Source organism: Arachis stenosperma, chromosome 2 (genome assembly GCF_014773155.1).
Source record: "Arachis stenosperma cultivar V10309 chromosome 2, arast.V10309.gnm1.PFL2, whole genome shotgun sequence".
NCBI classification, from domain to species: domain Eukaryota; kingdom Viridiplantae; phylum Streptophyta; class Magnoliopsida; order Fabales; family Fabaceae; genus Arachis; species Arachis stenosperma.
In genome coordinates, this window is record NC_080378.1 from 114,332,645 (window position 1) to 114,359,713 (window position 27,069).

Sequence of the window (27,069 nt, forward strand, 5' to 3'; positions counted from 1 at the left end):
AATTAATTCTAAAAACAGCGACAAATAGGTAAAAAAAATTACATTTTTTGTTTTGATCAGTGTGATGATGTGTTTATTCACTCTCATTACAAAGTCGTTTTCTTCCTAAAGAATCTCTTCTCCTTTTACATTGTTATAGCTATAGCCTTATAAAATAAATAAAGGAAAAACTTACGTGAGCTTAAAAATTGGCAGAGTATATAAGTGAAGCAATATAACGTTTGAAGCTAAAACTCATGCTGTTATGTACTTTTGTTGCCTTTGTTAGCCACCTTGAGAAAGCATCAATAGTTCTTGCATCAGATCTATAATTTCTATGTGTGTGAAGTAAATTCAAGAAAAGTAGTTGGCCATGTGAAATCTAGATACACTCTTGAATTCTCATTGTTGATAAGTTCTTTTGGAGCAGTCACCATTTTGCATTTAGACTTTAAAAAATAACAAGTGATGTTCTCCTCTGCATGCAACTCTTATAAATTCCATTAGATAGAACCTGAAAAAAAAAAAATTTTCAAAACTACGTTATAATTTCATCAATTTTATGGCATAAGCCTTAAGAAATAAGCTATACATATAATTTCATGAACTTTATGAGAACATACACGAAATATTCTGTTTATGCATGAACTTTTCGATCAAATAATTGATTGGATATAAAAATTTTCTCCAAAACTCTCATGTCGCATCAAATAATACGAAACAAAGATAAATCTAAATAACATATCTAAAAGATTCATATTTTGACAACAATTTGATATTATCTTTATCCTTATCATTGATGTCTCACCAATATTCATAACAATATAAATGCATATCCATATTTTGGTCTTACACTAACATTAACACATACTTAGTCACACTCACTTTATGAATTCCTATATTTCACTACTTGGGTTAAACTTAAACCCAGAAAATAAAGCCTGTTGTAACTTGATCTTTATGAATTACATAGTTAAAAAAAGAGGTGAGTTGATAATATGACTCAATTCTTAAAGTCAAATAAAATATTTAATATAATATAAATAATGATAATTTATTTTTATTATAGAATCATTTTTCTTCACATCTCTAAAATATTTACTGCCAATTTTCTTAACTTACTCCCAAAAGTTCCATGATATAAATAAAAAAAAATTCACTAGATAACATCTTTAAATGAAGATAATATTGTGAATTCTTAGACAGTTAGTCAAATATATCAAATTATCTAATAATTCATAATATTATTTTTATGTAAAAATATTATCATAAGAATATTTAAAAAAAGATTGCCCGTCACTTTACAGTAATTTTGATTGAAAGTCCTATACCAAATAAAAATGAGACAAATATTTTATATTAAAAAAAGCTTGATTAGGACTATTTTATTTTACTTTACCCAATTTATTATTTTACTTTGGTGGATATTTATGAAAAATTATTATTATTATTATTATTATTATTAGAAAATATCACGGCTGGTTCTCAATACTTCTGCATGTTTTGTCTCCTTTTTTTTTTGGACATATGCAAATTTGTCTCCTTTTCAATTGGAGAAATATACAACAGTAAACACAAGAAGACCCAAAACAAAAAAGGAGAGAGAGAGTTGAACTTGAATCTGGTGCCGATCCAACGATCCTAAATAATGGTGATGAATCATGAATGTGCTACACTGCTACCCCAGTCTTGTTTTCACTTTGTTGATAAGGATATAAAGCAAAAAGATTAAGGTACAATTATTAGTCACTGGGCCATGCATTAGACCAATAAATGGTTCAAAACGCACATATTATCTTTTGAATTTTAAGCACTTCCAATTTTTGTGCCTTTGATCCCGTGAGGCTTCTCTTTCTATCAATAATTGGGGTTGTGTCTTGTCACTTGTGTGTATTCAGCGGGTGTGTTTTAATTTTTTGGCTCATCAAATATTAATCTTGAAAAAGTCTAGGGAGCCAATGGCCTAAGCGTACAATGTGCACAATGGAGGTTTAAGAAGTATTAGAGATATGACCATTAGTGTTATATTGTCCTGTCAGGTTATGTTTTTGGGATGAGTGGTTTCAGATATGGTATTAAAGTTCTAGATTCGAAAGGTCAAGAGTTCGATCCTTGGTGAACCCCAAAATCGGTTTAATTTTTTATTGAGATGTTTATTATCCTTGGTATCCGGATATGTTCATTTTATTCATGGACCAAAAATTTAGCCCATTGTATACATTGTACACTTAAGCCATTGGCTCCCTAGCACTACTCATTAATCTTTTATTTTAGTTTTTACTAAGAAAAATTATTTTCGTAAAGTAAAACTTACATAAATAAATATTTTGTTTACCTAGTTTTAAATTGTTCCGCTTGGTCAAAAGAATAAGATGCTCAAATAAGTGAAAATAAAAAAATAAAAACTATTAATACCAAAAAATAAAAAATAAAAACTACTAGCGCAGTTTTTCTTTAATTATTTTTGCTGCATATTTCAGTGATATATTTTTGGTTGAGAGTAGCGAATATTGTAAATACCCCAAATATATAAAATTACTATTTTTCCCTTTAAAATATATCTTATACAGTTATAAATTTATAATACAATAATAGAAAAAATATCGTGCTTGGAAATTAATAACATCTTTTAGCCTTGCACTTTCTTTTTCGTCCATCATATATAGTTTTGCTTTAACACCATCTTGTAGCTTTGCATACTTGATGATTTACACAAAAAAAAAAAAAAAATCGCCTTTGTTATCTGATTCATCATAACAAAACTTCTTGCTTGTCCTCTCTCTTGAGTTTGTTGGCCGGGATAGTAGTGATCAAGAAATAGAGGTTTGTTTATACATACAAATTAAAGATTTGTTTCTTTGTTGTTTATTCCCTTATTAATGATTCTTTAGGATTAATCAAGTAACTAGATAGTTACGAAAGAAACTATACATTAATTGAAATGAATGATAGAGATTAAAGAAAACGAACTTTATTCGGATAATTCATCTGTGTAGTAGCTTTATACATGAACTTAAAAGTTTCATATAAAGCAAAGTATAGGTTTATAATAAGCAAAAGTAGTGGCCTTTAATGTTAACAAATTTTGGTAAACTCATTTGACTTGAGAATGAATTTTGCAGGGCTGAAGCTTGAAAATACTTTTTGAGTATTGAAAAAGGGGAAGAAAATGTGAGGGGGAGACGCAACTGGAGGATAAAAAAAGATGTAGAATCAAAAATGGAGTTAGCTGTTATACAATAAGAAGTGCCTCATTACTACTATTAGTAATTTGTTTGGTCTCAAGGTATGATCCTAAAAGTGCTACCTGCTGTGTTGTTTTTTCGTTGGAATCGATGGCTAAGATGAATATGTAAATGTTTATGAAAGGCAAAATTAAATTACCTCTAATAAGGACGCTTAATAAGAATTGGTTAATTAATAACAAAGATAATTTATATTTAGATTATTATTAAGAAGGGTCTACTTAAATAATATTAACGAGAATGTTCAAATCTTTATTGTAGATAAACAATATATTTGGAGGTCATCTTTTAAGATGTTCTCTCTGAAATATTTGTCTGATCTGTTTTTTTCATGCTTTTGTGTAACTATTTTTTATTTAAAAAAAAATCGATAATAACAAGGTGACATTGTTATTAATCCAATGCAAATTGCTTTCTAACCAAAACTTTATAAGTTTTTATGAAAAACACAGCATTTAGAATATAATATGGATATTAAAGGGAAGCTGATAATATGTCTGTCCATGAAAATTGGTATATATTGCATATGTAATATATAATTAATTGATCTAAAAATCTCATCTATATAAGAACTTTTTTTTTTTTAATTTTCATGCTGGTCGGGAGGCACTGAAACAAGAGTACAAGACGCATCACCTGTTTCATAACACAAAACCGGCCCGTGCTCTCAGCACAAAATAAATATGATTAACCAAGTCCCTTATCAAAGAAAGGAAATTCTATAATGGCTATTGGCTAAGAAATTTGTGCTTAATTTGTCTAAAAGATGATGGATATAAAAATAGATTCAACCTTTTGTATTTGTGTCATGTTGTTTAAAAATTAGGTATGGTAAAAGAGAACATAAAAAAATAACATGAAGCGCAACAACACCTTCGTTGACGTGACAAATAAAAAATTTGCTACTTTATATAGCATAGTTCTTAATTATTAAATAACTAATGTTAATATAATATAACATAATATAATATAATATTAGAATCGATCTTTTAAGTTTTAACCTTTAAATTTAAATTTCTTTTATTATAATTCATTAAAACCTTAACATACAGAAATACATAAATAAAAGTACTAAAATAAGGTATAATAAAATACGTAAATGTGATTAAAAGAAATAAAACTCATGATAATATCAAGAGGATGGGAGAGTTGGAAAAAATTGATATGGGGTTTATGGATGCGATGGGAATGAAGATGAGAATGGCATTTTGCAGGGTAGCGATTAGAAAGTGCTGGCTTCTCCAGTTTAAGGAGGAGTCATAGAAAATATAAAATATGGTACCGAACAACCGATATTAGAGACAGTGTTCGCTTCCCCAGTTTAAGGAAGAGTAGTCATAGAAAATACGAAATGTCCGAAGAAGTATTAAAAAGAAAATTGTTGGGAAAACTATTGCAGGGAAAAAGATCCTCTTCAGTTTTTTTAACAATTGATAGAATTCAGTGTGATCTATCACCTTTGATTCTATGAGTGGGACCAGAAATAAATAAGAGAGAGAACGCAATGAATGGTTAGATTGAACACTGGATACCATCTAGTTTTTTTCTCACTGGAGAGGATCCACTCCCACTATTGCAGCGGTGGCTGCGCGGCAAAATACTTGATGATAGAATGGACGGACTAGAGGAGAAATTGGGTTTTTTAGACGAAATTCGGACAGAATAGCCGCTAGATCAATTTATCGTTCTTCGTTCCTATCATGTTTAGACAGAATCATCATCTAAAACGTTTGAAGATCCCAAGAAGTACAGAAGCATACACTACAAGAAAACGTTGAATATTATCGGATTTATTGGTAGAATAACGAAAATAATTCGCCGATAAATATATTACTATCGGAAAAAAATTGACGGTATAACTCTTGCCTGTAATTAATTATCGTCGAATTTTTCAATCAAAATCCGACAATAATTACCGGTGAATTCTTTGATCAAAAAAATATTTAGCGCCACACTATATTGTTTCACGCTAACTTACCGTCGAATTTTTCCTCCCAGTAAATTCGATGGTAAATGTATTTATTTTTTATTTTTTTAAATTTTTTTAAGTAGTCAAATTCTAAATAATGAAAATCAAGTAAGAATTTTATTAAATATTAAGTATATGTATAGAATAAAAAGTCAAATAAATAAGATACAATCAAATAAATCAGAATAAAAACCTTAATCACTACAGATCCTGATAGTCGTCGTCGTCATCATCCCGCTAGTCCTGCTGAGGCGGCGATCTAGGAGGTGATGTCGGTACCCCTCCAGCAGTGCCACTGCCATCAGCAGCGCCACTGCCATCAGCAGCGCCACTGCCATCAGCAGCGCCACTACCACCAGTGCACATCTGTTCGTGGTACACCGTCATCTGTTGCTGCATTTCCTAAATCTGCTCCAGCTCCTGTCTAAGTTTTAGCCTGAGAGAATCTGTGTTTGACATGCGTTTAAGAATCACGTTATCCTCTCCTCAAACTACTACAGCTACTGAGCTTGTTGATGAAGACTCTGGGTGAGATTTTGCACCTACTCTCTCAAATTGACACTCTCCTTGGAATCAATAGGATTGGTGACAGAGGCAGATGAAGTCCTCAATATGGAGGTGCGAAGGTTGTTAACAAAAAACGATCCCAACCTGTAGATGCGATTTTTATACGGCTTAGATGCGATCTCACGCCAAACCATATTAAGATCTGAATTAGCAGAGTTGTTACCATCCTCTCTGGTATGCTGAGATTGTTGGGTTCCAGCCTCTAATCTTTGCGTGTAGGACTCTTGTGTAACACATGTTATGATTAGGACGACATTTAATTGAAAATGAATACATGTTAAACTTTAAATCACTTGACATTTACTCACATAATAATTCACAGATCACTGATAAGCAAATCTCTCCTTGTTCTCCTTCAAAGTGTGAGTATACTTGAAGGTCTCTGTCATCGTCATATCATGATCCAACGACCTAGACTATACATATTGAAACAATATGTTAAATCAAGTAATAATGATATTATATGTCAAAGACAAAATAACTTAATAACAAAATTAGACATGTTACATACCAACCTGGTCTTTGTCTCCATGGAAGTCACTAATCTGCTGGTATACTTTGACGACCTGACCCATGCCCTATTAGCTCTGTTTGTAGCTCAGCAATGCCTAAAATCCTCATTAGTCTCCCAATAGATGTAGAGTTCTTTTTTAATGTTCGGGCGGAGCCATTGAGTGAGGTGGTCGCGCCTCTCACGTATGTCCTGAAGCATCTACTGAAGCCACCTAGCTATCCGATGGTCGAAGATCTTCCTGATCATGGCATCGTGAGTCTTCTCCTATATAATTTTTTTCTGTATAAAGAAATATTTAGCACTAGTTAATCAAAATTAAATGCATAATAAAATGAAATAGAAGATATAAACTAGCTAAAGTTTGAATGTGTTGAGTTTTTATCGCCTACTTCTTAAACCATCGCTCTCTAGCCTTAGCAAGGATCTTCTTATAGCTCGGCCATGGATTGTCGTACATAAGCTTAATGACATTGGTATACTTATGTGTACATGCATTGTTGTCAAGCGTAAACCTATCAATGAAAAACTTAAGATTAGCAAACACATATGTTGAATAAGATTATCAAAATACATTGGTATTTAAAAGACATTAAAATAGTACTCACACCATCAAACCACCAGGTCAAATCATCATCCGTATGAGGGGTGGTGGTGGAGGGAGATCTGATTGAGATCTATGAGATTATTCTGGCACTATGATATCTGTCCCTAGAGGTGTCACCCTCGTCGAAGTAGTGGGCTGTTGAGCGGGTGAAAGTGGTAGAGGAGTTCATTCTGGTGAAGCAAACAGACAACTTTCTGGTGGCGAGAGTGGCATAACAGAAGGACCCACATAGTTGGGGTTAGGGATCATGATGAACAGCTGATCTTATACACCCAGAGCCTGTGATATCCCATGGGTAGTCGAGGTAGAGGACGATGATTAAGAAGTCCTAGGGGGTACCAGTAGACATCCTCTCTCTACCTCGACTACAAGTCCAATTGTGACACCACTGCCTATCGTCATGTCTTCAGAGAGAGAGAGAGAGAGAGAGAGAGAGAGAGAGAGAGAGAGAGAGAGAGAGAGAGAGAGAGAGAGAGAGAGAGAGAGAGAGAGAGAGAGAGAGAGAGAGAGAGAGAGAGATTATTCATTTCATGACTACTATTCATTCAATGTCAAAAATACTTTTGTTTTTAATTTCATCATTCAATTGTTTTTAGATTTTTTAGAAATTTCGACAGAGTTTTATCTATAATTAGAAGCCTCCTCCAAATATAATTTTCGTTTTTGTTACAAACCAAACAAGGATTTTAACAACACATTTGGCAGAGTTTTTTCTTATTTCAGAGACCTAAAAAAAAGGAATTATCAAATTTTCACATAGAAAACCATTACAAGCATTAATTAAAACAAGCAAGCACTCAAGCAAATATCAATTCTTACTCGTTTTAGTGCACAAGTCCTTATTATTCTGCAATTTTCTAGAAAATAAGGGTTTCAAGAAGGCGTTACTAGGCAACCTTCTCCCACTTCCATCTTAAAACTCTATTATGGAAAAGTAAGTTCGACATAAAATTTAAACAATTCATTATATTCAGAGATAAAAAACCAATATGAAATATGACTGCATGTAACACCCTACCATACAAAGCTTTACGCTTAAGCCGTAAAATAGAGGTGGTGATGTATTACGACCTCTAAAGATAAAATATATATACATAATAATAATGAAAAGGAGATATATACTATACGAGGAGCCTTGAAAAACGGAATAAGCAAAATCGAAAGATAAAAAGCTCAACACTCAGAAAACATGGTTATTTGTATGTGAAGAAATCTAAAGCTCACTAACATATTGTACAAAAGATAAGAGTAGAGGACCAAGGGTACAAAATAATAAGTTCCTAACTCAGCCTGCGAAGCTAAGGCTGCCCGGAGAATGTTTACATACATATATACATATCCCACTTCGCTGCAGAAGCTCCAGACGCCCACTGAGGTGCCTCTCGACCTGCATCTGAAAAATAACAACATAGTATGGGGTGAGAATCGGAGGTTCTCAACATGGTAAAGGTGTCATGCACATAAGATATAAGGTCCTGGGAATGCCAGATGCAATCCTAGAAGTCTAGAACGCTGACTCTCGGGTTATAAAACTTAAAGTACTAAAACAACAACCATAGAGAGGGGTGATCTTCTAAGGGTTATTCTACCTAACTTAAACTTAATCTAAACACTAAACTGTTTCACCATTCCTCCATTTCTCCATCTTTGATAATTTACATAGACAAACAAACAGACAAGGCAAGCACAGGTAAAAAACAATTAGTTCAAGTAGCAATTACAACAGCTAGCAGATTTAATCAATTAGGCATTCCCAATTAATGCATAACAAACAAAGCATATATATGCATATGATGAATGTATATTCTATTGGCCGTGAGCTCACGTGTCAGTTACTTTGCCAGAACCCGACACATCTGGTAGCTAACTCAGATATTAGTCTCTAGGTTGCACATCTCTTAGAGGATCATAAACGAAGAAGAGTGCCTTTCTACCTTCTCCTGAAGGTTTCACGAAGGAGAGTGTCTTTCCACATCGAATGAGTGTGCCTTTTCACCTTGCAACCAGAGAAGAATGTGGAGGAAACAATACGAAGGAGAGTACCTTTCCACTTTCCCCACATCCTCGTCACGACAAAAGAGGGAACTTTCGTCCTCAACTTGCCATCCGAACACGTTTTCAAGTTAACACGCAAGCGGGATTGCACCCAGATTTTGCCATTTCGACTATTTCGGCCACACACACATCTCGACCATTTCGGCCACACACAGTCATCCCAAATCTCATCATTTTCAACCTTTACTTCATCTCCATGTTACCTCTATTTCCTAACTTCAACTTACTGCTAGAGTTACTACTATGTTTTATGACTAAAAGAATGAAAATAGAGGTTTAGAAGTTTGAAATTAGGTTTAATATTCAAAAACCCAGATTTGATGAAACAGGGGCCACACGTATGTGTCGTCTATGCGCACACGTGAAAAGTAGAGAAGGGAAGGCGTCAGTCACGCATACGCGTGGAGATGTTTTGTGCTCCGCGCATAAAACCTGCAGGGTACCATCACAACTCTTTGGTTTCTGTACCATGCAGCAGCAGCAATACAGCGACGCGTGCGCGTCGGCTAAGCGCACACGTGAGAAGAAAAAATTATGGGTAACGCGTGCACGTCAGCCACGTGCACGCGTGGGCATACGTTTCATGAAAATTTTTAACTAAGTCTGAAAAAGTTGCAGAATTTCAATTTGGGACCCTAAACTTTTAACGCGCATAACTTTTCCGTTTTAAATCATTTTTTCTCCGTTCTTCAAACGGCATAAACTTCACAAATCCAATTTTCATTTCAAACAAATTTGAAACCATTTGAGGGTCCGAAAGCCAAGTTATAGCTAGCCGGAATTCGGCCAAAAACTAAAGTTACACAAAACTTCAAAACCTCATTTTCATTAAAAATCACATCCAATTCATGACCAAACCTACAACCATCAACATAGTGTGTCATTCCTTAACACCACAACAACCACCAAAATAAATCATACCTCAAGTCAACAATAACATACATACACTTTCCAAATGCATCAACCAAATTTATAACTCACCAATTCTAGGCTCATGTGCTCATGTACTCAAGTCATTAGTTATCAATTCATTAAATCACCAACTAGTCAACAAGTACCAAACCGAAACATCCTTCTTATCAAGGACACTATGCAATAAATATACATATACTTTCCAACATATCCTATGGTCATTTAGTCTAAGTTTTCACAGAATATTATATATTATATACGCGAAACCTAAATCATACATTGGCCGATTTTCACGTATTTCCGAGATACCACCAAGGCGCCCAAAAGGTCCAAAGTCATCCAACAAAAGCACTCAACCTCCACCAAACTCCAAAGCTTATAATTCAAGCTCCAACATATACACATACACACCTAATACATATATACAACACATATACACCCAAATTCAATACCCAATACACAAATTCAAGAATTTAACTAGGGTTGAGGATCCTTATCGTACCCACGGACCAAACCCAATAAGTTCCGCAAGCTAGATTGAACCTAAAGTGCCAAAATTAACAAAATTTCAATATGGGTTCTCACCAATTTTCAAAATTCAAGGGGTAGAGAAACTGGAGTCGTAGAGTGACTTACCTATGAAATTGTTCTGATAGATTTGTAGAACTCGACGCAGTGATCGCGTGACCACAAACGGTGCGGTGATTAGAACTTGGAGTAAAAAGTTACAGTAGTTTAATTTGGAAGCAAGGGTTTTGTCTTCCTTACCTCCTCCACAATGTCTCCCAGCGTGAAATGAAGAGGAAGAAGAAAGGAAGGCTGGGTTTTGATTAAGTGGTTGGGTTGAATTGGGTCTTGGGTACGGAGTTTACACGGTACAAACTACGAAAGAAACGAACTACAATTGATCTCAAAAAAAAAAAAACACTATCCAAATAAAAAAAATAACTTATTAAATTCTAATTTAAAAATTAATTTAGAAGGAATAAATAAAATTTAACATTACAATTAATTAAAATTCTTGAATATATATATAAAATTATGAATTTAAAACTACGTATCCTAATAATTAATAAATTAAAAAAAATAAAATAAAATTTAAATACAAAATTTAAAATAAAAAATTTAAAAGAAAATTAATATTTTAAACTGACTTACATTTTACAACAATAAACCAAATGCAAAATTAACAAATTACATAAAATAAAAAACCTAAACCTGGTTGTTGAGTTGCGGTGGAGGTGCTTCCGGTGCAGTAGCAGCGTCAAGCTTCTCTCACATTTGCCATTAATGAACTAGTGTTAGGATTTTCTAAAAAAAAATTGACAAATTGAAGAATCGAGAGGATTCACACTAACCTAGAGAAGGAATGACGGTGGACAACGACAATGATGAAATCTGGCAGCGATCTCAAGATCTCTGATGACTCGGCTAGGACAATGCATGAACATGACTCGTTGGGTGCGGAGAAGAGGCACTGGTACCGGTGGCCGGCGGTAGAAACGACAAGAAAGAGAGATGAGAGGGAGAAAATGATGACAGAAAAAGAGAGTAGAGGGGGGAGAAGTTGCAGAAGTGAAGGAAGAGGTTTCTGAATTCGAATTTAGCTCAATTTTATGGTCGGATTGGTCATTGTCAAATGCCGCGTTTCACTAATTCATATTACAGTAAAAAATTTTTGATGGTAAATCTGACGATAAAATTGGCCTTACAAAATAAATTTTCGCACCCTTTTTACTGTCAGAATTCGGATTATGGAATCCAATGGTAAGTTTTTTGGCGACAAATTTTTACTCGTAATTATCAAAAAATCTACTGTTAAATATGCTGATATCGTAAATCCGTGGATAAATCCAATAGTATTTAGCGTTTTTTATAGTGATAGTTGGTGCTCTATAATATCTAACTATTATTAGGCCAGATATTGCCTTTGCAATGAATAAATACTCTCAATTTATGCGTATCCCTACTATCGAGAAAACTGTGAAGAGGATACTTCGATGTCTTCAAGGTACACCTAATCAAGAAATGATATTCACACAATGTACTGACTATAGAATTATTTTTTTACTGATGCGATTGGGCCACAGAACTCGATGATAAAAGAACAGTGAGTGGCTATTTGGTTTTCTTAGGATGCAATCTAATAGCATGGAAGTGCGAGAAGCAATCTAAAGTAAGCAGGTCGAGCACTAAGAATGCAGAGCAATAGACCTCTGCTGAAATGGAAATCATGTTTGTGCAACAACTTTTAAAGGAATTACAAATCCCTCAGCCAATCCCACCCACCATCTATTGTCACAATAAGAGCACTTGTTAGCTAACTCTCAATCCAGTTATGCATGGGAATTGCAAACATTTAGAAACTGATCTATATTTTTAAGGGAATTTGTTACAAAAGAAAACATTTTGTTACCAACATCCCTACTAAGATCAGCTTGTGGATATATTGACTAAACCATTATCAACCAAGCTATCTGAGCAATTCAAGTCCAAGCTTAGGTTGGGAATTAAACCCCAATTAAGTTTGAGAAGAAATGTTAAGGGAAGAGATATACCTGGCGTGCACATTAAGTAAACAGAATTAGTTAGACCATAACTAATTTATTTAGCCATTGGAGTCAGAGTTAGTTAGGAACTGATGCCTCTTGTTAAAGCTTAAGTGTGTATAAATATGAGGCTCACTTGGGAGAGAATGTGTGTAACAATCATAAGTCTAATTCCTTAGTTCTTCAATTCCAAATGGTCTGCATATTCTGCACAATTCTGTTTTCTTCTTCCTTATTCATAGTGTTTAGATCCTTATTACTACAAAATGTGATCTTGATGATGACAACAAAAGAAAAATTTTAGTAATTCTCTAACATTGTGAATCATCAAACATTTACAACCGTTGCATTCTGTATGTAACCTTGCTTTCTACCAAGTAGTGAGTAAGAAGCAAGTGTTCTCTCTTATGCTCACAATACAAGAAGAGGACTATCTAACGTAAACACTATTGAATTCCTCCTCCTCCAGTTCCTTCCAAACTCCAAACTAAAAGTTGTTTCTTTCATCAGTCCTCTATTAGCTTTCTTAGAAATATTGACAAGCTAAGTGACACTACTGACCAATCATGAAACTTCATTCTTTTGAACCCAGTCATACACTTGACGAGCATAAGAATTCTCTATTATTAGAATAGACATAACGTAGAGATATAATTATTTGAAATTCTCTAAATTTTATTTTTTATTTGAGAGGGTAAAATATGATCTCTTATCCTTGAATATTTTCTTTTACGTTTTCTTTTAGTTTTACTTATGAAATAAATGATGAGAGATTACACTTCATCTTCTTAAATGAAAAACAAAATTTAGAGAATCCAAATCCTAATTATTTATATGCATCTTCTTAGCAATTTAAGATTTTAGAAAAAAATAATTTTATAACATAATTTTATAATTTAGAATTAGATCTTTGATGAACTAAAAAAAAAGCAATATAAGATATAAGATAGTAAATGACTTTTATAAACAATGTGAATAATGAGAAAACATCCAACCATTGTTAACTGTGTATGAGTAAATCTAATAAAAAAAATAATCATCCAATTAAAAATAATGAACATAATCATCTGCCTATTGAATTGAACAAACGTGTCCATTGTTTAGTATCCTCATTGCCTATCTATACTTTTTTTTTTTATAATTTGTGTGATTCATTCTTCATATTGGTTTGTTTCCCGTATATATTGTTTTCCAGGATGCATACATATTCTTGATACAATAGGTCTCGAAGATGGCGGACCTACCGTTTAAACCGGTAGAGAAAGTTATTGACATAGTATTGGAGGCGAGTATTCGGCAAATTGATTATATAGTCAATTACAAAGACCATGAAGAAGAGTTAAAAGAACTCATTAAGACTCTTGAAAGTAATAAGAAAACGGTAGATGAGCAAGTTCAAGTTGCAAAAGACAATGCCGAAGAAATCACGCCAGTCGCTCAAGATTGGCTCAAGAGGGTGGAGAGAAAGATGGAAGAAAGTAAGGAGTTTCACGATGACAAAATGCTGGAATCCAAGACAAGTTGCTTTAGCGGGGGGTGCTCTTTCTTGTGGAACAGGCGTCAACTTGGCAGAAAAGCAAAGAAGATATTGGCACCCACAATCAAGCAGCTAAATCAGGAAACACCCGACATTCTTGCAAATATTTCACATCCACCAGCTGTAACGTTTGCGGATAGCAATCCACTTGATGGTGACTATCTTGAATTCGAATCAAGGAAGGGTATCATTGAGAAAATCCTGGAGCAACTAAAAGATTCCACGGTGAGAATGGTTGGACTGCATGGGCCTAGTGGTGTGGGCAAGACCTCTCTCGTCAAACAAATTGCAAAGCAGGCTGGCGACAGCAAATTGTTTGATAAGGTGGTCATGGCAATCGTGACGAAAGATCCAGACCTTCTAAAGGTCCAGCAAGATATCGCTGACGGTTTAAGGTTAACTTTTGGAAATGAAGGTGAGAATGGGAGAGCAACACTTTTGAGAAAGAGGCTGAAACAGGAAAATACCCTTGTGATCCTGGATGACCTTTGGGATGAATTGGACTTCAATAAGATTGGGATTCTATTTGATGATGACGATGCCGTTTCAAGCCACGTGACTAGCAATGAAAGAAATGATTCGGGCAGCAAAAAGGAAGGGGAAGAGAAAATGGCAATTGAAAATTCTCCTAGCACCACCAGGCGGGGATGCAAAATTTTGGTCACTTCAAGATATAAAGAAGTGTTGCGGGGTAAAATCAATGTTAAGGAAAAATTAATTTTCTCCGTCCCAGAGTTAGATGTTAAGGATACTCTGACATTGTTCAAGAAGGTGGTTGGAATGTCAAATGAAATTCCCAAGTTCAAGCCAGAAACCCTTAAGAATTATTGTGCAGGGTTACCAATGGCAGTCATTATAGTCGGAAGGTCGTTAATGCACAAGAGCGAATCAGAGTGGGAAGGCGAACTTGAAAGACTCAAAAACCAACAAGGATCAAATGAAGTGCAAAAGTACATGGAGAATCATGTGAAGATGGGTTATGATCATCTAGAAAGCGAGGAGCTCAAGTCCATTTTCCTAGTGTGTGCTCAAATGTATCATCAGTCATTAATTGTTGAGTTGGTGAAGTACTGTTATGGTTTGGGCATACTTAATGATGTCCATACACTGAGGGGCGCCCGTCAGAGCATATCCCAGTCAATCCAGATGCTAAAAGATTCAGGCTTGTTGGATAGTACTTCCAACGATCATTTCAGTATGCATGATATAGTTCGAGATGCTGCTCTATCTATAGCGTGCAAGAATCAGAATGTATTTACCCTGAGAAACAAAACACTGGATGTCTGGCCTCACAAGGAACAACTTGAGAGGTACTCTGCAATTTATCTACACAAGTGCCATATTGTGGATGGGCTCCCAGAACGTGTTAACTGTCCTCATCAATCTTTATCATCTCCCTTATAATGTTTGGTCAAAATTTTGCCTCTTCAAACCAAACTCGAGCTCCCTCGAATAACTTTAAAGTATTCTCAAAGTTTTTTCTATTTGGAGCATGTTTTCTTTGAAAGCATCGAATTCTCTCAACATACGAGCCTTGAGTGTCTCCTTGTCATGTTCTATTCTTTGGAAGTGCACATCCATAAAAGATAGAATTCTCGTAACAAAAAAATTCTCTTTTCTAAGAAGATAGAATCCTTACCTCTAGGATCACTTGAAGAATGAACCTTTTTATTTATCCATTGAGAAGGAATAACATTTGTTTTTCTTTGAGTTTCAACATGCTCTATGGTCACACAAAAATCCATATCCACGAACTACTTGTGCTTCCCCTCGAACCTTACTCTGATGCCAAATTGTTACGAGTTTAGACACACTCTAACACAAGCGTGTCGGCACTTAGACTCATTCAATCTCTTGAGCTAACCCTCAATATTTAGCAAGAAAGCTAAGAATATAAGAGAATACAAGAGGAAAAAAATTCTAATGAAAAGAACACTTTTTACTAACACAAGTGCTTGTCACAAATGGCCTACACACCGAAACACTAACTCTTATATCTATTTATAGCCATCTACCTTCTCAATAGATGGTTAGGATATATCTATTCTTAATATATAAAAGTAGATATATAAGCATACACCACATTACTTTTGAGACATTTCTTTTCTCCTACTAATGCCATGTCAGCAATATTGCTTACTTGGCACAACTTTAGAATCAACCACTCAATTCTTGCCAAATCAACTATTATTTTTAAATCAGCAAAAAAAAAAATAAAATATACAAATAAAAAAAACTAAAAAATAGAATCCAATAACTTTGTAACCTCCAAATACATTGAATTCATATTCCTATATTTATTATATCTTACCGTTATAAACAATATAATAAATTTATAACCGCAACAATTAATTTATAAATTAAAAGTTTAAAAAATAAAAATTATATTTTATTATTATAATTATGTTTATTATAATCATTTTAATTTTTGCCAATGAGTTATACCTCAAATGGCATAGTCTTCCCATATTGGTCGCGAGTTCGAGTCTCTGTATCTTTGGTTAAAAAAAATAATCATTTTAATTTTTAGAAGTAACACTAGGTACAAAGAACTATTATTATAGTTTTTACTTATTATTAAAAACAAATTCTATTTTATTTTACCAATATAAATTTTGAAAAGAATATTTAAAAACTAAAGAAAAATAAATTTATTAAAAGAGTATCAAAACGAAACCAAAAAAAATGATATTAGACATACATTTTTATATTAGATACAAATAAAAAACTAAAAAATAGAATCCAATAAATTTGTAACCTCCAAATACATTGAATTCATATTCCTATATTTATTATATCTTACCGTTATAAACAATACAATAAATTTATAACCGCAACAATTAATTTATTAATTTTTATAAATAACTCACTAAAGGTAATAAATATCCATATTACAAATGTCATAATAATATTATTAATCATAATAAATTTTATGTTATAAATATTTAAATTCCATACCATTTAAACTACATATATAAGTCTCTTATCACTATTCATTCACATAACATCAAATTTAGCACAAAAAAATTTATTTTCGAACTGCAATGAAAATCTGATGATCAGGTATGACAAAAAAAAAAAACCACAACATGCCTCATATATTCATACTTACTCAAATACTATATACCTAATGATAACATAAATTGAATATTGGAATAGGAAAATATCTTCACAATTTTAGCAACTATAAACGAAATTGATGACAAATTAGGATGAAACTATGTTAAATGTAAAAAGTGTCAGAAGAAAGCAAATAAAAAAAAAGAAACAACTACATTTGTGGCACATGTAATCAAACACCACAATATCCAACAATAAGGTAACTCTATATACTTTTCATAATCTCATCTATCAAATTATTAGTTGCTAGCCCAATACTTATTTTAGATTCAGAATTCAATTAAAGGTTTTAGATCAAAGTGTTACAACAACTTTTGTACTATTTGATGGCGACGCAAAAAATTTATTGGGCACAACTGCTTCAAATCTAACGACATTTCAGAAAAAATAATGACATTGAAACACCACCCCATCAAGAGATTAAGGAGAAAGAAAACCATACAAATTCAAGACACATTTTTGAAAGAAGAACATACATATAAAGATGGAACCAAATAACACAATAGAAAGTGCATCAAACTCAACAATTCATAAAGAACATGTTTTCGCAAGAACCTACGACAAAAAGAAGAAAGCACAAACTCTAACAACCAACAAAAAAATTGAGGACAAGCGCCACATAAGATGACTAAGTCCATCAACTAAAACAAATGGAAGAATCAAACCACCAAATAAAAATGTCACTTTGTACAACTCCAACATCCAAATCTTTTGTACTACAAATTATTTAAAATAAAACACCTTTTAAATTTAGCTTCAATTACACATATTTAATTTATTTCTACAAAATATAATAATTTTTAATATTTATTATATACTATCATTAATTTACCGTCCCGTGCATTACGCGAGTCTCATTCTAGTTAAGTCTAATTAACGATCTAAATCCAGTATCCAGAACCTTCATTATAGATATCTAACTTACTACATTTCTATAAACTCTTTTAGATTTTTTAAATTACTCTTCATACTTCTATATATATCTACACTATTTTAGAATGCTCTATAATTTTTCAGAGTCTTCTAAATTATTTTAGGTCTTCTGAGACCTTTTTTTATTATTCTAGAACCTTTTAAAATTATTCAAAATATTCTCAAATATTCTAAAATACTATATAAATATGATTGAATATAACATTCTAAAATTTATGGTGACATATTTTTATAAAAAATAAAATTATTTAACAATTAATTTTTTTTGTCAAAATTTTATGTCTCTTGAATTTTGTCATTTTCAATTTTTGAAATTATTTTTATTTGCACTCAAATCTTTTAAATTTAATTTTAGTAGTTCTCTTTAATAAATAGTTACTTGGAGAAAAAGCATATGACTGTGATTTGTGATACTTTGGCTTTATCTAGCATACTTCTTCTGATTTATAGTAATTATTCTATCTATAATTTCTGATCAAATAAGTTTTTGATTCCATAAAATATCTATTTTTAGTTTTAGTCTATGTATATCTTTTAATTCAATAAGATTTAAAAATTGTCTATTTTATTAGCTTGACCATATTAATTAGTTTGCTTCCTTAATACTAACGTAGTAAATTAAATTTTGATATGTTAATTTATCATCCTAGTTAAGCCTTAACATTTAATGAAAAAAACTAGTATCAAGAACTAAATTAAGTAAATTTTAAATTTTGCCGGATTGAATCAATTTTTTTATAAGAATAAAAATGATATTTTGTATGACTTTAAAACTCATTTAAACTTATATTTTTTAAAGTTATAAATTTTCTGTTCTAAAATATCTAGCTATTATTAATTGCTTCTCTATTTTTAAATTTTTTAATTTTACCCTTAACAATAATGTAATTTTAAGAAAAATAACACAATTGTATTTTTTATGAGGATAATTCTGTCTGCTCGTATAAACTTTTTTCATTACCAAAATGATTTCCTTTTGTTTCTTCATTATATGTGAAATTTTATTGTGGAACAATTATCGTGAACTAAAAGGGATACAATTCAAGGATATTTGTGTCGATTACTAGCTAATTAAAGATATATATATATATATATATATATATATATATATATATATATATATATATATATATATATATATATATATATATATATATATATATATATATATGATAGCTTAGTTTAAAGTTTAGTCGTTATTTTAAAATAAGAAAATGTTATTTGTACATTAAAATTAGTCACTAAAATCAGCCATTAATATATTTATGTATAAATATATGTGTAATTTAATTTATTTTTAATGTATATTTGTATTTCAATATGTATATTAGTGGCTAATTTTGATGACTGATTTTGATATACACGTAACATAACCTTTTAAAGTAATGTATCAATATATCCATATAAACATCTAAACAAGGATACTAAAAGAACATGAAAAATTAGGTGCTCTTTGAGTATCAAATGACATTGTTACATTCACAAATAATACAGAAAATGTTACTTTAGAAAGGGTTTAAATTAGTATCTTAAAAGTGATTATCTTAATAATCCAATCTCTCCTTGTAAGATATTTAGATGAAAAATATTAAAATATTTGTCGAAAGTAATTTAAAATTATTTTATTTCGTATTTATTGATTAATGTAAAAATAATTAAATAATATTAGATATAATAAATATATGTAAGTATGCATATTACATGTATAGAATTATAAAAATTAAGTTAAATAAAATAGCTTTAGGTCATTATCTTCTACCATTATCATTTAGATATAGCAAACTAATTTTTAGTTAATCAACACTAATCAATTTTAACATTTAGAATTCATAATTAAAGATTTATGATTTAAGATATAAAATGTAAGAATTTTAATAACATAGGGCAATATTAGCAAAAAATAAAAAATAAAAGAAGTTGATTTCCTGGCATTGCTTTATTTGTTAATAACTTAATATCCGTCTCCATGTTATCGCGTATTTTAATTTCTGTATTCTTTCTTCATGTTAGTTTGTTTCCATGTTATTCAACAGAATGGAGATATATTTTTAGAAAATCCAGAAGAATGGCGGACCTACCGTTTAAACCGGTAGAGAAAGTTATTGACATAGTATTGGAAGCGAGTATTCGGCAACTTGATTATATAATCAATTACAAAGACCATGAACAGGATTTAAAACAACACATTGCGATTCTTGAAAGTAATAAGAAAACGGTGGATGAGCGAGTTCAAGTTGCAGAAGACAATGCAGAAGAAATCACGCCAGCCGCTCAAGATTGGCTCAAGAGGGTGGAGAGAAAGATGGAAGAAAGTAAGGAGTTTCACGATGAAAAAATCCTTGAATCCAAGACAAGTTGCTTTAGCGGGGGGTGCTCTTTCTTGTGGAACAGGCGTCAACTTGGCAGAAAAGCAAAGAAGATATTGGCACCGGCAATCAAAGAGCTAAATCAGGAAGCACCCGACATTCTTGCACATATTTCACTTCCACCAGCTGTAACGTTTGCGGATAGCAATCCACTTGATGGTGACTATCTTGAATTCGAATCAAGGAAGGGTATCATTGAGAAAATCCTGGAGCAACTAAAAGATTCCACGGTGAGAATGGTTGGACTCCATGGGCCTAGTGGTGTGGGCAAGACCTCTCTCGTCAAACGAATTGCAAAGCAGGCTGGCGACAGCAAATTGTTTGATAAGGTGGTCATGGCAATCGTGAAGAAAGATCCAGACCTTCTAAAGGTTCAGCAAGATATCGCTGACGGTTTAAGATTAACCTTTGGAAATTTAGGTGAGAATGGGAGAGCAACACTTCTGAGGAAGAGGCTGAAACAGGAGAATACCTTTGTGATCTTAGATGACGTTTGGGATGAACTGGACTTGAATAAGATTGGGATTCCATTTGATGATGACGATGTCGTTTCAAGCCACGTGACTAGCAATGAAAGAAATAATCCAGGCAGCAAAAAGGAAGAGGAAGAGCAAACGGCAAGTGAAAATTCTCCTGGCAGTTCTGGCACCAGCAAGCGGGGATGCAAAATTTTGGTCACCTCAAGATATAAAGAAGTGTTGCTCGGTAAGATGAATGTTAAAGAAAAATTAATTTCCTCTGTCCCCAAGTTAGATGAAAAGGATACTCTGACATTGTTCAAGAAGGTGGTTGAAATGTCAAATGAAATTCCCAAGTTCAAGCCAGAAACCCTTCATAATTATTGTGCTGGGTTACCAATGGCAGTTATTATAGTCGGAAGGTCGTTAATGAAGAAGAACAAGCTAGAGTGGGAAGGCGAACTAGAAAGACTCAAAAACCAACAAGGATCAAATGAGGTGCACAGGTACATGGAGAATTCTGTGAAGATGGGTTATGATCATCTAGAAAGCGAGGAGCTCAAGTCCATTTTCCTAGTGTGTGCTCAAATGTATCATCAGTCATTAATTGTTGACTTGGTGAAGTACTGTTATGGTTTGGGCATACTTAATGATATCCATACACTGAGGGGCGCCCGCCAGAGTATATCCAAGTCAATCCAGATGCTAAAAGATTCAGGCTTGTTGGATAGTATTTCCAACGATCATTTCAATATGCACGATATAGTTCGAGATGCTGCTCTATCTATAGCGTGCAAGGATCAAAATGTATTTACCCTGAGAAACAAAACACTGGATGTCTGGCCTCACAAGAAACAACTTGAGAGGTACTCTGCAATTTATCTACACAAGTGCCATATTGTGGATGGGCTCCCAGAACGTGTTAACTGTCCTCATCTTACATTCTTTTATATTGACTGTGATGATTCAACTTTGAAAATACCTGATAGATTTTTTGAAGGAATGGAAGAACTCAGAGTCTTAGTATTGTCCGGAATTCATTTGCAGAGTCTGCCGTCTTCAATCAAATGCTTACCAAACCTCAGAATGCTTTGCTTGGAGAAATGCACTCTAGGTGACTTCTCCGTTTTAAATCATTTGAGAAAGTTGAGGATTCTTAGCCTTTCAGGATCTAGAATTGAAGACTGGCCAACACATTTGGATGGCTTAAGCAAGTTACAGTTTCTAGATATTAGCAATTGTTTTATAAGCATCTCCACTAGGTCTTTATCTTTATCGAGCTTCCCTAATTTGGAAGAATTGTATATAGAAAATAGCTTGACTAAAATGGAGGTGGAAGGACAGATAAATCATAGTCAAATTTCAGCTCTTTCTGAGTTGAAACATCTGCATCAGTTGAATACTTTAGATGCCTACATTCCTAGTGCTGAACTTTTGCTAGCAGACTTGTTCTTTGACGAGTTGAATGATTACAAGATTGTGATTGGAGGAGACTTTGAGACAATTTCGATCGCAGATTTCAAGATGCCCAAAAAGTATGAAGCTTCAAGATCTTTGGCACTGCAGCTAGAACCTGGCTTGGATATTCACTCCCTCAAAGGAGTCAAATTGCTATTCAAAGGAGTGGTGAATTTCCTATTGGGAGAGCTACACGGGGTTCAAAATGTATTTTATGAGCTGAATCTGAATGGATTTCCAGATCTGAAACACTTTTCCATCGTAAATAACAATGACATCGAATACATTGTGAATTCAATGGAGTGGTCACAACCTCATGATGCTTTTCCCAGTTTAGAGTTCCTCAGCCTGTTCAACCTAAAGAACATAAAGAAGATATGTTGCAGTCCTATTACAAATTCCTCATTCTCTAGACTAAAGATAATCAAAGTGAAGATGTGCCCCCAATTGAAGAGCATATTCTTCTTTTACATTGTTGAATTTCTTACTGTTCTGGAAACAATTGATGTCTCTGAATGTGATTCTCTACAAGCAGTTGTTAGTAAAGAAGAAGGATCCAACAAGGTTGTGCTTCATAAGTTATGCTCTTTGACATTACAGAAGTTACCATCGTTTGTCAGTTTTTACAACAATGCAGACATGCCTTTGGAACCGGGATCTATGGAAAAGCAAGCAAGAATCACTGACGACACAGAAATTGTCCCAGCAGAGGATGAGCAGAGTTCCACAACTTCCTTTTCTCTTTTTGATGAAAATGTATTCTTCTCAAGTTTAAAATAACCTGTATTTAACATTTTTATATTAGTGCTTCCAAAGTGAATAACATGATTTTTGTGTATGTTTTCTTGCAGGTAGAAATTCCAAACTTAGAGAGCTTGAAGTTGTTCTCAATCAAGATCCACAGCATATGGAGCGATCGAATTTCAAATGATGGGTTTCAGAACTTGATAAAATTAACGTTGGAAAACTGTAACTTGACATATTTATGCTCCTTGTCTATGGCTCGCAGTCTCAATAAGCTAAAAAGCATCTCCATAAGTGAGTGTTCACTAATGGAGAAGTTATTCATCAGCGAAGAAAATAACAATGAGTATTCGAAGGTGCGTAGAATTATAAAATTTGTAATAGATTTTTTTATGTTTTATGTATATTATATAATTGTATTATTTTGCATCAAAACAGGATTGTATCTTTCCTAAATTGGAGGAAATCCAATTGAGTGGAATGGAGATGTTAAAAGAAATATGGCCATGTGAAGATGAAGTAAGGGCAGATTCATTTTCTAGTCTCATTTCTGTTGATATTTGGCAATGCAATAAGATTGACAAGATTTTCCCTAGTCATATGAAATGTTGTTATTTGAGTTTAAAAAGCTTGACGGTTTATTCATGTGAGGGGGTGGAATTCATTTTCAAAAGTAGACTTCCTCCGCAACAAAGTGACACAAACAAATCTGCATTATTGGAGGTTATTCATTTGGGTAATCTCCCTTATCTAAAGCAAGTATGGAGTGAAGATCCAAAAGGAGTGATTAACTTCACAAATGTGCAGAGTATAAAGATTTCTTCATGTAACACATTGCGCAATGTGTTGCCAGCTTCTATAGTCAAGGATCTTGGAAAACTAGAAAGCTTTTGGATATACTCATGTCGTAATTTGGAGGAAATCATTGCGTGTGATGGAGGATCAGAAACAACATTGAAGTTTCCAGAAGTAGTGTCCATGTCATTTATTGACTTACCAAGCATCCGATATTTCTACAAAGGGAGACATATTGTAGAGTGTCCAAAATTGAAGCAACTGACAATGATTGAGTGTCCAAATCTGAAAATATTCAAAACAGAAAGTGCCAATGAAGAAGAAGGAGCATTCTTATCGGCTGAAAAGGTAAAAGTGCTTACCAAAACCTTTAACATTATTGTATTCTATAGTCTATATCCACCACATCATGGTCATGACCTCATAGACATCAAGCATAAATTGATGGAGAAATTATTATTACTATAAGTACACTGCTTAATAAGAATTAATATTCCTGTAAAAAAAAAAAAAAAACAAGAATTAATATTGATAAATATAAAAAGATATTTGCTAATGACACTTGTTTTCAATATAAAACTCAAATAATTTTATTAAAAATTTCTAACAATATAATTTTTCAATGGCTCTGGCTTTAATTTCTTTGGTTCTGTTATTTTACTAACTACACTATACCCTTTCTTAATTTTACCTTCTCTTTTTTTTATGTAAAATTGTAAACGAACAAATAAAAAGAATCACAATATTGAATAAAATTTTAAGGCGACAAAAATAGTCTAATTTTATAAAATATAAATTCATGTGTGTATTCAAACACACAAAGATAATGTGTGCATCAAAATTAAAGTCATGATAGACACTTACATTCTTTTTTATTTCTAATAGAAATATATCTGTGATTTCAAAATAAAACGCATACTTATTTTTCTTATGCTTAGAAATAAATTTACGAAATTAGAATACAGATATTTATAAGCTTTTAGAAAAATGAGCTTTTCAGATCTCAGTAGCCTCGTACCATGAATTATGCAATCGATCAAAACTATTTATCAATCAGTAATTTTTTTTTTCTTGTTCTAATTTTAAATAAAGTATCTATTAATCATATTTTTTTCTTGTTCTACTTTTAGCTAAACTATCGTTCAATTATATATTATGCATATTTTATTAAGGCGATATCATTGTTTTAAACTGTTAATAGTCTTCCATATAGCTGCGACTGGTGTTTGATAATCACTTGTTAGATTTAAGAAGTGGGAAAATATAGGAAATAAGAAGATTTAAGTGTCTGATCGAAGTATTGTTTATTATTTAAGAAGTATGATCATTGTTTTTAAATTATTTTGATACAGATGTCTTTTTTATAAAATGTAATTTTATTTTAAAGTTAAAATTTATATTCGAAAATTTCTTATGTTTACAAAAATATTATATCCGATAAATTGTTGTAATAAAAATATTGTTTTTATAATAATGAGGGCCAATGAAGCACAAACCCTGAAACCCTTGTTTGTTATAGTGTATATCAGTAATGCTTTGACATAAAAACACAGCCATAATAGACATACATATACTTTTCGCAAAGAAGTTCCAAACCAGCATTTTAGGTGGCAGCACGCTTAGTTGCAATCGATCTAAACAACTCATTTGCAACTCAGTAGTTTTTCTTGGATAGGTGTAATTGGAGTTCATTTGATAATGAGTTTTATAAATTGATGTATATAGGTAATGTCCAACTTGGAGCATCTGATTATTGACTCTAAAGTAGTAGAGTGGTTAATGAGCAACACACGCAAGTACCGCTTTACCTCTTTGAAACTACTTTACTTGCACACATGGCAGAGTGATCATGACGAGACTCTATACTGCTTCCTCCACACCATTCCTAATCTACAAATCTTTGAATTGAGTCATGATAATAACATTAGAGAGTTCGTGCCAAGTGGAAACACAGCAGCGAAGCAAAGATTGGGAACCGTATTACTTCTTAAGGAATTAACTTTGTGGGCACCACAGATGGAGGATATTGGATTTGAAAGAGATCCTGCTCTTCAGAGATCACTGCACCGCCTGAAATTGCAATTCTGCCACAGATTGAGGAGATTGGCACATTCCTCGATGTCCTTCACTCACTTGACATACTTGCAAGTATCTGATTGTAAAGCATTGAAAACTCTAATGACATGCTCAACAGCAAAGAGCTTGGTTCAACTCACCACCTTGAAGGTAAAGACGTGTGATCAATTAAATGAAATAGTTACCAAGGATGAGCAGGAAAATGACGAGGGGATTCAAATTGTCTTTGCCAACTTGATAACTATACAACTGACACGACTAAGCAACCTCACAAGTTTCTGTAGCAACTCGAATTGTGAGTTTTCGGTGCCATTGTTGGAAAAATTAATTCTGAAAGAATGTCCCAAGATGAAAACGTTCACCGCAAAACACATAACAACGCCCAAGCTACAAAGCGTACTTGGTGAGGAAGAGAAAGGGTATTGGAAAGGAGACCTGAATGCCACCATTCAAATGCTGTTTACGGATAAGGTACTCCGTGCTCCCTCATTTATACAGTTAATTAATTAAATTGTATAACCATTTAATTATAATCCAAAATACATATTGTAATTTACTGTAAAACATCTTTTTTTTTCGTTAAGTTATCCAAGTTTTTTGTCAAACAACTTCATATATTCTATTCTTTGCTAAAATATTGGATTCTTATGCCCAAAATAAATAACTTAACAAAAGTTTGAATATATATATTGTATTAAATATATACTTATCTTTTATAACTAAACCTTTGTAATTATTTTAAGAAAAAAATAATTCATTGACAGGAATTTTCTGTAAATAAACAACTTATTTCTGTAGAAAAATAATTCAATGACAATATTTTTAAAAGCAAAGAAATGATCCTTTTTTCTTCTCGCAATCATTTTATAGGTTCATTTGGAGCTTTCAAATCATCCAGACTTAAAACAAGTATGGTGTGACAAAACCTTGGCGCAAGTGAACAGGTTTCAGAATGTAAAATCTTTGATTGTGAAGAGATGTGGTTATCTTGTGCAAGTAATTCCATCTCATTTGCTTCATTGCTTTAAGAATTTGGAAGATCTGCAAGTATCTGATTGCGATGAAGTGCAAGTCATCTTTAATACGGATGAGAGTAACAATAAGCAGGCGACAAAAGCAATGGAGAGGTCTCGTTTAAAAAATTATCTTTAAAGAATCTACCAAATTTGGAACATGTATGGAATATAG

General features: G+C 32.7%; 2 protein-coding genes across 2 annotated transcripts; both read left to right on the top strand.

Moving 5' to 3' along the window:
- Positions 1–2,593: 2,593 nt before the first annotated feature.
- On the top strand, positions 2,594–15,903 carry LOC130961240 (disease resistance protein UNI-like). The gene is made up of 3 exons (XM_057886998.1): positions 2,594–2,802; positions 3,102–3,265; positions 13,590–15,903. The coding sequence occupies exon 3, from the start codon at positions 13,626–13,628 to the stop codon at positions 15,333–15,335; it is 1,710 nt and encodes a 569-aa protein (XP_057742981.1). The 5' UTR covers positions 2,594–2,802; positions 3,102–3,265; positions 13,590–13,625; the 3' UTR covers positions 15,336–15,903.
- A 4,118-nt stretch (positions 15,904–20,021) lies between these two features.
- LOC130963493 (uncharacterized) lies at positions 20,022–27,069 on the top strand. Its single transcript, XM_057889602.1, has 5 exons — positions 20,022–23,022; positions 23,118–23,366; positions 23,449–24,153; positions 25,531–26,352; positions 26,752–27,069. Exons 1-5 carry the CDS (start codon positions 20,050–20,052, stop codon positions 27,031–27,033), a joined length of 5,031 nt encoding a protein of 1,676 aa, XP_057745585.1. The 5' UTR covers positions 20,022–20,049; the 3' UTR covers positions 27,034–27,069.

Bases quoted from the DNA above. Each gene is read 5' to 3' on its own strand.
- LOC130961240 (XM_057886998.1), top strand. From the start codon at position 13,626: ATGGCGGACCTACCGTTTAAACCGGTAGAGAAAGTTATTGACATAGTA.
- LOC130963493 (XM_057889602.1), top strand. From the start codon at position 20,050: ATGGCGGACCTACCGTTTAAACCGGTAGAGAAAGTTATTGACATAGTA. The intron at 24,154-25,530 runs GTAAAAGTGCTT...TGATGTATATAG, and splicing joins CATTCTTATCGGCTGAAAAG to GTAATGTCCAACTTGGAGCA. The intron at 26,353-26,751 runs GTACTCCGTGCT...ATCATTTTATAG, and splicing joins AAATGCTGTTTACGGATAAG to GTTCATTTGGAGCTTTCAAA.